The sequence below is a fragment of the Molothrus aeneus genome, chromosome 4 (assembly GCF_037042795.1).
Source record: "Molothrus aeneus isolate 106 chromosome 4, BPBGC_Maene_1.0, whole genome shotgun sequence".
Taxonomy (NCBI): Eukaryota; Metazoa; Chordata; class Aves; order Passeriformes; family Icteridae; genus Molothrus; species Molothrus aeneus.
In genome coordinates, this window is record NC_089649.1 from 20,794,978 (window position 1) to 20,808,753 (window position 13,776).

The window sequence follows — 13,776 nt, forward strand, 5'->3', positions numbered from 1 at the left end:
GAGACTAATAGACATAATAATATCCAATATGTGATGACCAATTGGTGCCTTCTGGAGAATTTTTTGACTCTTCACATAAAAAGTAGTCTTACTCAGGTCTCAAATTTATCAGCCATCTTTTTGTACTTGGGTTTTCATTTGGTTCAGTTAATGCTTTTGAAAAAAAATCAGCACCAATAATTGTACTGGAGAGAAAATCATAGGCAAGACATGAGATTTATTTTGTACTGAGAATTTCCTTTTTTTAAAAGTCCGCAGACAGGAAGGACTGCACTCATAGTTCAGATCTTGTGTTACAAGAACTTAACAAATGTTTCTGGGATCCTGGTAAAAAAGCATGTGTAATTTTACAGGTAAAAGTAATTTTTTGTCGCGTTGCTGCTGCTTCTTGAAAAAGACCAGAGAATGTTTCAATGTACCAGGAGAGAGTGGATAGTTTTGGTGAGGACTTTCCTGTACTGCAACTTGGGAACTTCAAATTCTGCTTCAGATTTTATTGCATAGGATCTTGGGAATATGTTTGCCTTTTTTGTTTCTCTTCTCAACTCTAGTTTTTCTTGTGCAATCAGAATGTACTGTATTGTGGTGAGGATTATTTTGCTATGCTTTTTTTGCCACGATGAAATCTTAGTCTTGCTAGTATTCTCACTATAACAGTAACACAACATTAATGATTATTACTAAATAGAGGTGCAAGAGAGGAATATGTAGAGCTTTGCAGGAGTCAGCCTAACTACAGTGTTAAATAACCAGCAATGTCTGCACTATTTCTCTTTCACAAATAATTGAGTCCTATTCTTGCTAAACCAACAGATTTAACAGGCTTCCTGCTACCTTTTCCTAACAGGTAAAAGAATCTAGTGTGCCAGGTTTTCCCCTGCTGCATTACGGGCTTCCAGAGCAACAGTAATTCTGTTCTCCAATACTGCGCTTTTCCGATTATCTCTTCCACCACTTGCAGCAGGAAAGACTGAGCTGAATCTGGTCTTGCATTATACAAAGCAATCAGCATGTGGCATTTCTGGTTCAGTGATGACTTCCAACTGGCCTTTCTTTTACTGTCACAATTGAACCTGCCTCCTCTCTTCTCAGCAGCAGTGAAGGTGTGGAAAGAGACCAGTTAAAATGGTTTCCTCTCGGCTGGCTCTTTCACTCCACGTAGTACCCAGAATAGTCAGAGTCCTCCAGCCATGTGGCACTAAAAGGCTAAATGAGGAGCTGCCTGGATATGAACTGTGACTTCACTGTGCTCTGCCACTGCTCTGCTGTCTGTCATCAAAGCCTTCCTACAGATTTCTCTCCTCACGTTCTCAACGACAGTTTCCCAGCCTTCCTGACTTCTCCTCTGTCCACATCTTCTCCAGGGTCTGATGTATTTGGCTTCTCCACTGTGGTGGCTTCTAGCCTGTGCCTAGAATGCGCCTAAAGTTATCACTGGGTGTTGGGAGAGGAGCTAGGAGTAAGGTGCACAGACATGGAACAGAAAACACACCCATATCCTTGGCCACTTGCTAGGAGTGCTGTCTCTGCACTCTCACTGCCAGTCACGCCCTACCCAGGTTCTCAAACCTGTCCAAGCACTTGCTGAAAGTCACTCCACTCCTGCTGCCAATAGAGGATCCACAGGTACAAACTGTACCTGTGTCTGCAGCTGTCAGCATATTCCCTGCTTCTCTTGCTTCCCTTACAGGCTTTCCCCTCCATTTATGACTTGCTTTTCACCCAGCATAAATGTGAGGTGGTTTTGGCAGAGTGCCTTGCATGTCTTTCACCCTTCTATAGCTCTTGACGGGAAGGAAAAGAAGGGGCAAAGGGATGATAGCAACAAAGGCCATGACTGTGTTGAGAATAATAGGAGGAGCAATATTAGAAGGGCTAGAATGTCAGCAAGAAAGAAAAGTGAAACTGTGTATTTACCATGTAGAGGTACAGTAAAGCATCTTTGGAAGGCACCAGGAAAGACTTGGAGGACAACTGTGCAAAATGCTGAATAACAGGGAGTTTGAGTGAGAGACTGAGGAGGACAGCTAGGTGGGTGATTACAGAGACAGGAAGGATTTTGCATTAGAAGAATTTGGCTTAATACTCCCTGGACAGAAGCAGCAAGAGAAGGGAGAATTTACTCTCTGGTTTCTCCTTAACATAGATAAGACTGAAAAGATGTTACACATCCATGTATCTGAGAGCATCCCATTTGCTCTGGTACCAATGCAATTAATAACTTGACACGACTTCCATTTTGTTTTCTCAAGGTGGGTTTTTTTCCTGTTCAGACCATGCCCAATAAACCATATGGCTATTAAGCCCTGTGTCCTCCTCTCTCCAGCAGCCTAATAGCTTCTAAGCAAGGTACATCATAGGATGGCTCAGGTAACAGAGGAGATCTCTAACATGAGTTTAAATGGAGACAAAATAAATCTACCTCAGCAGCAGTCCCTGCTAAATCACTTGGTAACACTGGTTGCTCTAAGGGTTGACTTTACTTCATAACCACTTTCTGAGTTTTGTGTAGTGAGGCTAAAGGACAAAACACAAGCTCTCAATGAAACTCAACCATATTGTAGTTTTTGAAAAAGCAGAAAGCTTTGAAATCCTTGCTATGTGCTGCATCGATGATATTTTTTTTTTCCTCAATTCTCTAGCCCAGCAGAATAACTCTTGATTCTGTTTTAACTCTGTTAACTCTGGTTTTGTGACGCATTCCTTTGTGATAAGATATTCGAGGCCACATCATGCACTGTCTGTTGAAATGCAGCAAATATTTAATGTTCTGTTTATTTTTATAATGGCCGAATGAAATTGCTTTCTATCTATTTACCTATCTACACGTGCACATACATACACACACACTCTTGCAGTTATACACACATTCACATATTTAAACTATGCAGAAACTGAATGAAGGAAATTGGAAAAAAATGTATAATACTTTGCATTTTTAAAAATGAGTGTATTTAGTCCTCAAATGATGCCATTAAGTAAAGGCAAGAATATCCCCTTTATTCAAGAAGGATGACAGAGGCTGAAGAGTGTATGCTTCACTCCAAGTGTGACAGGACAGATGGAGTCAGTGTCTGGGCCACTACTTCGAATTGGAATGGTCTTATTAACCTGGACCTCTCTCATAATACAGAGAAGAACCTAAAAGTTGGCAGTAGGAGAAAGCTTTAATTTAAAGGTTATTTGGCGGTCACTGAAGCAAGTCTATTTCCTAATGGACAGATGTCCACTTAACTAAAGCCCTCCCAGATGACTTCTTGTTTGAAGCTCTGCCAGGTAAAGCAAAGACTGAGTGGATGTGTCAACTCAAGTAACCTCTTGGAGTGAGCAGCCTTCCCCGACAGTCTGGGCACCAGCTCGGTGGCACAGGAACATTTGCTTGTGGCACATGGTCTCTTGGTAGGTCTGTCACTCAGCTGCTTTATATCAGCACTTTTAGAATGCAAGCATTTAAAAAAAAATACAGCACTGCAAGGTGAGGGATATTTGTCAGCTTGCGTTTTAAAAATGGGGGGAAACTGTTATTTAGATTGAAATGCTGTTGGCAAATGGAACATGTTGCCCTACATAAATTATGGGTTGGAGGCCCATGGTTGGTTGTTTTAAAGTCATGAACTACTTATCTGTCCAGCCTTAAGTATACCAAGTTTTAATTTAGGTAGCTCTTCTCAGAGACTACATCATAATAATTACAAAGAGAGAATTAATATTAGTATTTTTTGCCTCATATAAATTTTTGCATCATATAAATTAGCATATGATCTGGGACTTATGGGGAGATCCTGTGCCCATTGAAACTCTACAGGGAGCTACCTGTGCTGATCTGGTTGCTGAGTCTGCTTGTTATCTTTCTGGAGTTGTAGTATTGAAGATGTTACAGGGTTCTACATTTCATCTATAATGTTGCTATTTGGTGACAAATCTGAACTCCAATATAATCTGAAGAGAGATAAAAAGCCAACAAAGAAATGTGGAGATTGGCAGAATTACCGTTAATTTTCTCATCAGGAGTATTCATTTTAAAAATGACCTACAGAGACCTCAAAGAAGAAGCAGCAAATACAGTGAAAATGACAACAAATTATTTAAAAATTCCATAAATAGAAATGAATCTTAGCAATAGTAGGTGGAGGTCTTTCTCCCATGTCAAGATGGCATCAATAACAGTTGGGATAACTGTTAAAACTGGATGTCACTGTTGTGTATTTGTGATTAATGATAGTCTCCTGCCACAGATGATCTGTTCTTTTTAATCCCACCTCTTATTGCGATAATATTGGACTAGGTTATGAAGGACAGTGGAATCAATAAGAGGTAAGCAAAAGAGATGTTATTCCTCTTGGCCAGTTGACACTGCTGGAATTCACAGAAGGTCACCAAGTTTAATGCTGCTTGGTTGGTTTGTTTTTGTTTTTTTTTTCCTGTATTATTAATTTTATTTTTAGGTTAACTCAGTGTCCACTAAGATTCATACTATGCAAGCTAAAATGTTAACTGACAGGGGATGAAGACTTAGTAGAGTCAGGAAGGAATTCCTCCTATTCACTTTCCTGCTCTGAACAGTGCAGAACAGTCAGATGTGTATATACTTCTTGGTTTGGCTTTTTTCTCTGAATCAATAACTTCTGGGTCTTCATGAATAAAGGTGTTGGAGCAAATGGGCTGGTGGACTAAGCCAAGGTGTAACTTGATTTCATCTCATTAAACAGTTTAAGTTTAGGCAATACACTTGGACAGAAAAGGTCAAATTCTGATGTGCAAAAGATGTGTTCACGTGTGAGAAAAGTAGTACTTCCTATGGAATTTAGGACTGTAATTGTAAGGCTTAGCTGTTCTGTTTATCTGCCAAAACTGAAGATTGTAAGTGTGCCTGTCTTATCACTATCTGAATTTCTTTAAATACCTGAAGGATCTCCTGGGACTTAGAACTAAACAAATGAGAAATTGACCTCTGCATGGTCAGAGCTGCTTGTATAGCCAAAGAGATGGGAAAAGGGGCATTATATAATCAAAGTTAAGGCTTTAGATGACTGAAAAGCAGGTGAAACTTTTGGTTTTAGCACTCTGTCCTCTGTAGACAGAAGCTCAGGTCCCAGGCTGGCTTGTTTGAGGTAGCAGGGTGTTGTATGTGGGTGTGAGGCAGCAAACTTCAGATAGACCCATGTGCCCCCCACTGCCTCTGTTTTACAAGAACATCCTCTCTTTGCTGCTCCTCCAGGGGCTGCATTAATGTGCAGCACTGTAACAGCTGATCAGTGGAAACAGGCTGGAAACACTCTGGAGTCAGGCTACTGGAAAGAAGACAACCACTCCCCTGGTTGGTAGAAACCAGGGCTGGTGGCTGATGGCACTTGTCCCACGGCGGTCAGCGGTGGAGCTGGAGTGATGCTGATGGAACTGAGGGTGTTTGGGAGGGAAGATGCAGTGAAGGAACACTGGCATGGCTGAAACCTGTGGGACTTGAGCTTCCACAGTGCCTGAGGCAGCTGTCACTGAAGCCCTGAGCTCAGTGCTTATGGCTTTTTAGGGGCCTGGATGTGCCTATTATTTTTAGGATATGTTCCCAGTATTGGTAACTCGGTTCTGAAATTCTTTCTTTCCCCTAGCTTTAATTTTTGGCAAATTTTTTGTATCTGAATAGAAAAGACAACTATTCTTTCTCAATATTTTTATGATACCTTTAGCTAGCCATATAGCATGAGATTTTTTTTCACTCTGTTTGAATGAGCGATATGAGTTTTTGTTTTTAATGAGTATTAAAGAGAATGGAAGGGAAAGTTACTTTATCTCTGGGATGGATGTATATTAAGTCAACAATGTGTTCATTATTTAAAGTAATTTTATTTCAATTCATTTTTTAAATTTACTTAAGTCTCTTTCAAATTTTCACATGGTGTTCTTTACCACTGGACTTGTTATTTTGAGGTCCACTGGAAATAATTTTTTTAATTAGTTAGAAAGTATTTGTGAGCTACAAACTCTTGGCTGCCTCTTGTATTCTTTTATATGTGTCTACAGACTTTTGCAAAAAATTCGATTTAGTGTGGCCAGTTCAGGGTACTATATGCTTTAAAGAGTCAGTAAGGGTATCTGGTTCCTAGATAAGGCCTCGAATTCTTATTAATATCTAAACTGAGGATTAAAAAATTATAATTTTCCAAAGGGTTCCATTGCATTTCCTATTCTGCCTACTGTGCATTGTACAATTATTAAAGAATACTGCTCTGACATGCCCCCCAAAGAAGTGAATTAACATTTCTTGTGAACTCTCTTCTTTTGTGAAGAATTAATAATGACTCAAGCAGCTCCAGAAGTTTCTCAGATTAATTGGATTTTATTACTTGTAAAATTAATGCCCATTACATTCACTGATATTATGCATAAATTGTCATTTGTAGGAAAAAAACTACTCTTTTTTACTGTTTGCCCTTATTGATAACAGATCTGTGACATGTACAGATGATAGGTACAAATGCAGCACGTGAGTGACATAATTTGTGAGACTTTAGCTTCACACTGCTCATCTATTGTTATCTTTACATACCTTTTCTTTCGTCTCTAAAGCAATTCTAGTTGTGATTTGTTTCAGCACTTAGAAAAGAGAGAGTCCATTCTAACCTGTGAAAAGATGAGCCCTGACTTGTGCTTTGGATTGGGCTTAAAGCATTTTGGGTGCTCCCATTTATAGAGAAGTTCTCTCCTGCCAAGGTGGACCTAAGCAAAGTCAAAAGTGCTGCTGGTGCTTTTTCTTGGTGGTGTTGGCTACTTTGCTTTGGCTTGTTTTCGTTTTGCTTTTGGTAGAGTCAATTATCCTGCTGCTGGTTTAGTTTAGCTTTTCTTGAGAAGCTTATTTCTCCCTCTTGAACTAAACCCTTAAATTTTATAGGCATACAACTGTTTTTGCCAACGAGTCCCACAGCTGAAAGAAGACATACGCAAGTCAGGAGAAAGAGGAGAAATTTACAAGTTGGGTATGATGAACTAACAAGTGTTATAACTAAGAAGATGCCTTCAGAAGAGATTCCTTCTGAAGAAAATGGGTTGATCAACCTTTTGATCTGTTGACTACCAGGACTTATCAATGGTTTGTGTGAGTTTAGGATATAAACTGCTATGTTATGAGCAATTCTTTGATTTCTCCTTCCTGTCTCTGGTGGGACTAGAAAAATCAAAGTCAGAAAAAAGTGTATTAAGACATAAAGTGGGGATTTAGACTGTTTTGTAGGAACATACTTAACCTCTCTGTACAATTCTCTATCTGTGTAATGGGGATAATGTATTTAACTACAGCACGAGAAGTCTGAGGATTAATCGGTTAATGAATTCATAGAACTCTGAGCATGAAAAGTGTGCTCTAAATGTTTCCCATAGAAATTTCTCCACTACCTAAAGAGAGAGGAAGAAAAAAGCTAATTCACTGCTTTAAAGAGCTGTGCAAAATTCCATCAAGAACATAGATAATTAAAGTAATATTAATAGATTTTTAGGTCTTCATTTTCCCCTAGAGGGAAATAATAATCAGGTGTCCCTGATTATTTTTTTCCTTTTCCCCTTCAAGTAATGTCCCTGACTCAGTTGTCAAAGACTGAGAAGCAGAAGTACCCATCTAGCTTTGAACTTGATCCCCACAGTGGAGTTACAAGGTTAAATAAATGGGGTGGTTTTGGGTTTTTTTTTAATTATTTTAAACTGAGCATAACACTTCAAAAAAATTTTTTCTCCCCCCTCCCCCGATGTATTTTTAGGCTGGATGCACTCTTGCCTATGTCTGTTCCTTAGTCCCAGCTGAAGATTTCAAGGGAGACGAGGGTTCTATATTGTTTCTCCCTTGTATTGCAGATAGGGGGAGGAGGTGGTTATTAGAGAGAAGCGCTCTCACTCGCTCGCTCTCTCTGTTTCTCCCTCTCTGGCTGATAGCACTTATCTCTCGCTCTCTCTCCTTCTCCTAGGTGATCCATTTCTAGGCAACGTGCTGGCTGGTGCTGGAGCTGCCAGCTCTCTCTGCATCCCACCAGGAAAGCAAGATCCAAAAGCAACCTGCAGACCATCATCTGCCTTCCTCTGCCTCGCTCCGGGTACTCCTCCTCCTCTCGCTTCTGCCCTGTCCAACCACCACCTTGCGCGACAGAGACAGCACGCTGGGCTCCATTGGCAGATTTATTTTTTTTTTCCTCCAGTTGTGGGAAGCGATTTTTCTGAGCGAAGGGTGGGGGGAAATCTCTGCATTACTATCTGCATTACCTTGAAGTTCACTTTGTTTTTTGGCCTCCGGGGAGGCTTTTCCTGCAGGAATCTGGCTGCTGGGAGCGGGATCGCCTGCTCCCTCGGTCGCCCGCTCCTCCCACCTCGCTGAAGGCGAGCTATTTGCTGCGGGCTCCTGGGGCTTCTCTGGCCAAGAGGGTTTGTGGGTGTCTGCTCGCGTGTGCGTGTCTGCCCGTGTGTGTGTCTGTGTGTCTGTGTCTGTGTGTGAGCGTGTGCGTGGTGTGGGTTGGAAGTTGCTGTGCAGCAGCGGGACCGAGCGGATCCCTGGACCCGGCGGAAGGATGGGGATTGTCTGACCAGCAGAGGCGTCTGCTGCCCGCGGCGGCGCCCGGGCTGGATGGATTTGCTGCCGGCGCTCCCAGCAATTCTGGTGCTGCCCAGGAGCCCCGCGAAGTGACGCGGGGTTTCGCCGAGGAGAGAAGCGCTCGGAGCCCCGGGCTCGCTCCCTGACCAGCCGCGGCTCTGCGCCAGCCATCGGGATTTACACGGTCCTCCGGCTGCACCTCAAACTCTTGGGCTTCCTGCGCTGCGCTGTCCTCCGCGGCAGCACCGTTTGGCGAAGAGATCTGTTGTTATAAAGCCTGGACCTCCGGAGGAGATGGAAGTTTTCTCCCTCATCCTGGTCGTGTCCGTCTGTTGGACTCGAACCTGGAAAGCGACGATTGCAGATTCAATCATTCATATCGGTAAGGGGGTGCTGCACCTGCTGGTGCTGCTGGACACTTTTCCAGCTCTCCTTTGCAACCTTTCCTCTCTTTGGAAGGCTTTCCCCCCTCCCCCCGTAGCCCCCATTATCTTTTATCGCTTCCTCGCTTGCTTTTTCTTGTTGTTTAGTCCTCTCTTATGATTGCTTTCCACCAGGACCTCAGGCGTCCTCTTTTTCCCCTACCGCGCTGTGCAAAGGTTTCTTGGCGGCAGGGTATGTGCGTGCTTTAGACCTTGAGGTTTTGATGAGGCTGATGATGGGGGCGCCCAGGGCTCGGGCACTTCCCCGGTTCCTCCCCGCCGCCCCTCAGCTCCAGCCTGCCTTCCGCCTGCCCCGACTCGCCCTCGGCCGGGGGACACCCCACGCCTCCCCGTGTTCCTCACACCCGGTGACAGCCACGCGAAGCCCCCACCCCGCGCACTTTTCCTTCCTTCACACCCCCCTCCCGCCTTCCTCTCCCGCGGCGGAACAGGTGGTTTGGCAACGTGAGCGCTTCCCCTGCCGCGGGCGGGGGCGGGGGGCTCCGGCCGGCCGGCACCCCCTGCCCGGCCGCCACTCCCCGGCCCCGTCTGCGCCTCCCGGAGCCGCCGCTCCCGGCAAGGGCAGCGGCCTCTCCTCCGCCCCGGGAAGGGCAGGGGGCAGCTCGGGTTGATGCCGGAGCACGGCGCTGCCCGCACTGCCCGCACTGCCCGCCGCCCGTGCCCCCTCGCTCCCCGTTATCCCGAGCCCTCCTCCGGCACGGCTCCCCTCCCTCCCTCCCTCCCTCTCGGCGGGCGCATCCCCGGGAAGCGCTGGCGAGCGGCGCTCGGTTCCCGCGGCCGGCGAGAGCGGGTGGCCCCCTGCGCCGGCCGGGGATGCGCTGGGAGGGAGAGGAGGGCGCTTCCCCCGCGGCCGCTCGCCCATCTGCAGGCACCGCACGCAGGCGGAGCGGGGGCGGGAGGACGGGCGGCCGGCGCCGCGCTGCCCCGGGGAAGGGGCATTTCGGGGCAGGGTCCCGCCGGGGCTTCGGGGAGGGTCCTGGGGCGGTGCCGGCCCCGGCTGTGGGGCAGCTGCCGCTCTCCCCGGGGTTGGCTTTATAAATATGTCTGCCGGTGCTTGTCGTGGGGATCCGTAGCGGGTTTCTGTGCAAGGGGAAGCGGGGAGAGCGTTTGGAAAGCGCGGCCGTCAGGAGCTTTCCCGCAGGACCGATTTTAGGGCAGCGGTGCGCCAGCCCTCCGTGTAGCTGTCCCCAAGCCCAGAAGCCAGCGCTGCCCTTAGGTACCGCAACTTTACAGGGGTCAGTCCTTCTGGTTGTGTGAGACTGGAGCAGCAAATACTGCACGGGGAGGTAGCGCTCTATGCCCTCCTTTTAAAGGGAGAAGGACTTTTTAAATTCTTCCCAGTTGCAGACTCTTAAAGCGACACTAGGAGACAGTTACGTCTTAGGGTTTCTTTCCTAAGAGCTTGTAGCAAACGGTTACATCCTAGGATTTGGGGGGAAATTTTGACTGTGCAGCATATCAGGAGTTTCTTTGCAATCCACTGTCGCCCATCCTCCTGGCTAAGGCAGCGCTGCTGGGCAAGCCGTGTGCCTTTGCACTGCCGTCAGGGGAGACGACAGATTTTCTCCCCTCGTGTTAACGAAAATTTATTTGATTTATTAATTTTATTTGAGAAATGCAACACATTTTGATTATTTTTTCGATAATGCTGTTAGTGATTAGATACATCAACGCAGTGAATTCTCACTGAAAGCAAAAAAAAACCCCAACAACCCAAACTAGCAGAACCAAAGCAGTTGCTTCTCACACAATTTGTCTTGAGAGACAATTAGTACAGTTGACAAGGGGATTAGGTCTTTTTATAGACTGTTTTATGCTGCCATGAAAATGGCAAACTATATAACTGGTACACAGAGCTAAAATGTACATCTACTAAAATGTATACTCTGAAAATAAATTACCTGAAATCAGAACTAACAGTAAATGAGTACCCAGCTAAATATTCCAAGTTGTACAGCTCACAGATGAAAATTTGGCCCCAAGTAACACCACTGTATTTTGTGACCTGATCTTCTGATCCCTTTTTGCTTTCTTCCACTTGTATAAAATACATTTATGTATAAAATATAAATATTTAGGCATAAGTAATAAACTGTATTTGTTTAAATGAGTGAGAAAAAAACAGTAGCAGGGTACTCTATGAAGAAATTAACTGCAGAAGAACTTAAAAAGCCAAAGAAAAAACCAAAATGCTCAGTTCAAGGGAAAAGAAATACTACCAGTGGTAGTTCTGATGCCTTAGGCAACAGACAGAATAAATGCATTATCTTTTTTTTGTTCTGCAGTGCTAAGATATTCAATTGGAAAATATTTTCCCATGTTTGAGAGGGGCAGATGATCATAAGAAATAACATAAGAATAACCTGTGCATACCCTTTTCCTAATAGTACATACTTTTTTCAACATAATGCACAAACTCTCTTGCTTGCCTATGTTTTATTTTATGTGTTTCCTGTAAAAGGATGCTTTCTGTCTCAAAGTGTTTTATCAGTCCTCTCTTAGACAATGCCAAAAAAATGTTACCATTTAGTGAGTAGACATTAACGACTTGGTGATGTCAGTGGGAGGGATACAGTGACTGGTATCTATGATAATGCCTTTTCATATTCCTGTCTTCTGTGTAAAGATTCTGGTTTTCATCTCTAGAGAAGGTCTGTGCATATGTACATGTGCACATTTAAAAAGAAAGGTTTTCCTGTATCATATTTTAAACATTGGTAGAGCTGCTTATAGTCTGTACGTTTCTGCTGCCCTGCTATTATAAATAGGAACTGGCAGTTCAGAAAGACTACATTAAGCACTCTTGTGAAAATGGTGAAATGAATCGACTCCACTATAATTTTCCTTACCCTTAGATAAAAAAGAAAGGGGCAGGGTTACCATGTCAAAACTGTGCAATCCTGTATTATGCTGCTTCTCTCAGCCCATGCATTGATTGAGTAATTTCATCAGTCCCACATTACTTGATTGCTTAGAAGTTTCCTAATGATCTGTATGCTCTAGGAAGAATCTGAAAGTCGTGAGTGGAATGGTAATGATTCTGTGTTTTATGAGGCTATTCAAAAAGTCGCTCTGATTTATGTAGCTCGAAAGCTCCCAAGTCTTTGAGATTAGCCACGCTGCCTGATATTTCCTTCATACATCAGTCGTCCCACACTCCCCACTCCCTAAACAGGAGTTTAGAACAGTGTTTTAATTAAGCAGGGATTAGATGGCATTCCTTGTCAACCACACAATTTGCCTATGCTTTGTATCTTCTGCTGCTGATAGTCTCATGCTTTTATATTTTGTACTTCGTGCTCCTTATTTTCCCTTGATAAATTCACAGTAACACATCTGTTCATGCTTATGGATTTCCTATTGTGTCTCTAGAAACACATAGGCAGATATATGTGTATTGGGTGCTGCAAAATCACCCAGGGCAGCAGGCACATAGTGTGGTACAAAAGTTTTGCTGAAAAAACACTCTACAGGATTTTTGAAGGCTGATCTAGTTCAGCCTCCTGGATTACCTCAAGTTGGTTTTTATGTTTATCAGTAACTTTAGTCATACACAGTCAACTGTGTACTGCACTTGGCTTTTTTTATTTTTAATGGAAATTTCATAAATAGATATAGCTATGTATTATATATGCTTCTACATATACATCTGGTTTTAATATATTTATAGATAAAAGTTTTTCTTCCTGAGAAAGAAAATCAGTTCTGCCCTTACCTTACTCCTCTCAGCTTTGTAGGCCAGGACTGCTGCATTCCTTTTGTTGGACAAGTTCCCAGCATTGCTGGGTCCCGAGTTTTGGCTCACACCTTTAAGCTCTTCTGTACCATGGTTAATAATATCAAGGCAATTCCAGCATGGGGTCTATTGCTTGTTTCTTCTCTGGATGTTGGTGGTGACTAAAATGTATTTTTTCTGTAAAAAGGAAAGGGATTCTTGTTGTTTGGTGGGATGCCTGTCTCATTTCTTCTTGTAAGCTGATGTGCTACAGTGCAGCTGGGGTTGTGTTGTGAATTGGTAATAGGAATTTAATTTGCTGTGCTATTGGTGAAGCCTCATTAGGAGGTATGTAGTGCACGCCACCAACTGTTCATTACAGTACTCTCACATACATTTGTAAAGCACAAGAGAAGCAAGCAAAACAGATTTATTAAAACCAAATAAATCTCTGTGTGCCTGTAGAGTTTGCAGGGGTGCACTCAGGTCCCTGTTGTCCCTGCTCTAAGATGTGAGAAGGTTACTTGCTTATTTTAAACACACCTCTGAGTGAGGACCTGGAACCCGCTGTGCTGGGGCTGAGCAGCCAGGAGCTCTGTTAGTAACTACGTTCTGCTTAAATGCTCAGCCTGCGTGACAGACTCTCGGCTTCTGTGTTCCTTATTTCTGAAACACTTTCCCAGGTGCTTGGATTTGTGGCAGCGCTTCAGGCCCTGTAATGTGTGGTAGTTACTCTGTAGCTGAAGAGGGATGACTTTGCACACCATAGATTAGGGTTTGCCATCATCCAAAGGCATGTTTGCCATTAGGTGTCACTGCTTTCTGGAGCGTTTCTTAGTCGTCATCATCAGGGCCTGATCCAGAGTCTGTCATAATCCAGGTGAGTGGCTAAATTGACTTTGGGAGATTTTAAACTGAGCCTGTGGATTGCTGACTGCAGCAGGCAGCTCCTTTTCATGTTCTTAAATAACTCTTAGTAGTGTTATATCAGGTTCTTTGTCCTTGATAAAGGCAGAGTAAAAAAAAAAAAAAAATCAGCCATCCGTTTTCAA

At 43.9% G+C, this 13,776-nt stretch overlaps 1 protein-coding gene across 4 annotated transcripts in view; it reads left to right on the plus strand.

Annotated features, from left to right (window-relative positions):
• Nucleotides 1-7,898: 7,898 nt before the first annotated feature.
• Nucleotides 7,899-13,776, plus strand: part of GRID2 (glutamate ionotropic receptor delta type subunit 2) — a 684,189-nt gene continuing 678,311 nt past the window's right edge. For all 4 annotated transcript variants that reach the window (XR_010783485.1, XR_010783484.1, XM_066548056.1 and 1 more), the window contains exon 1: nucleotides 7,899-8,948. Coding sequence is in view for 2 of the 4 variants with exons in the window: in XM_066548056.1 (XP_066404153.1) it covers nucleotides 8,861-8,948 (88 nt within the window). In the remaining 2 variants the exon portion in view is untranslated. The remainder of the gene's footprint in view (nucleotides 8,949-13,776) is intronic.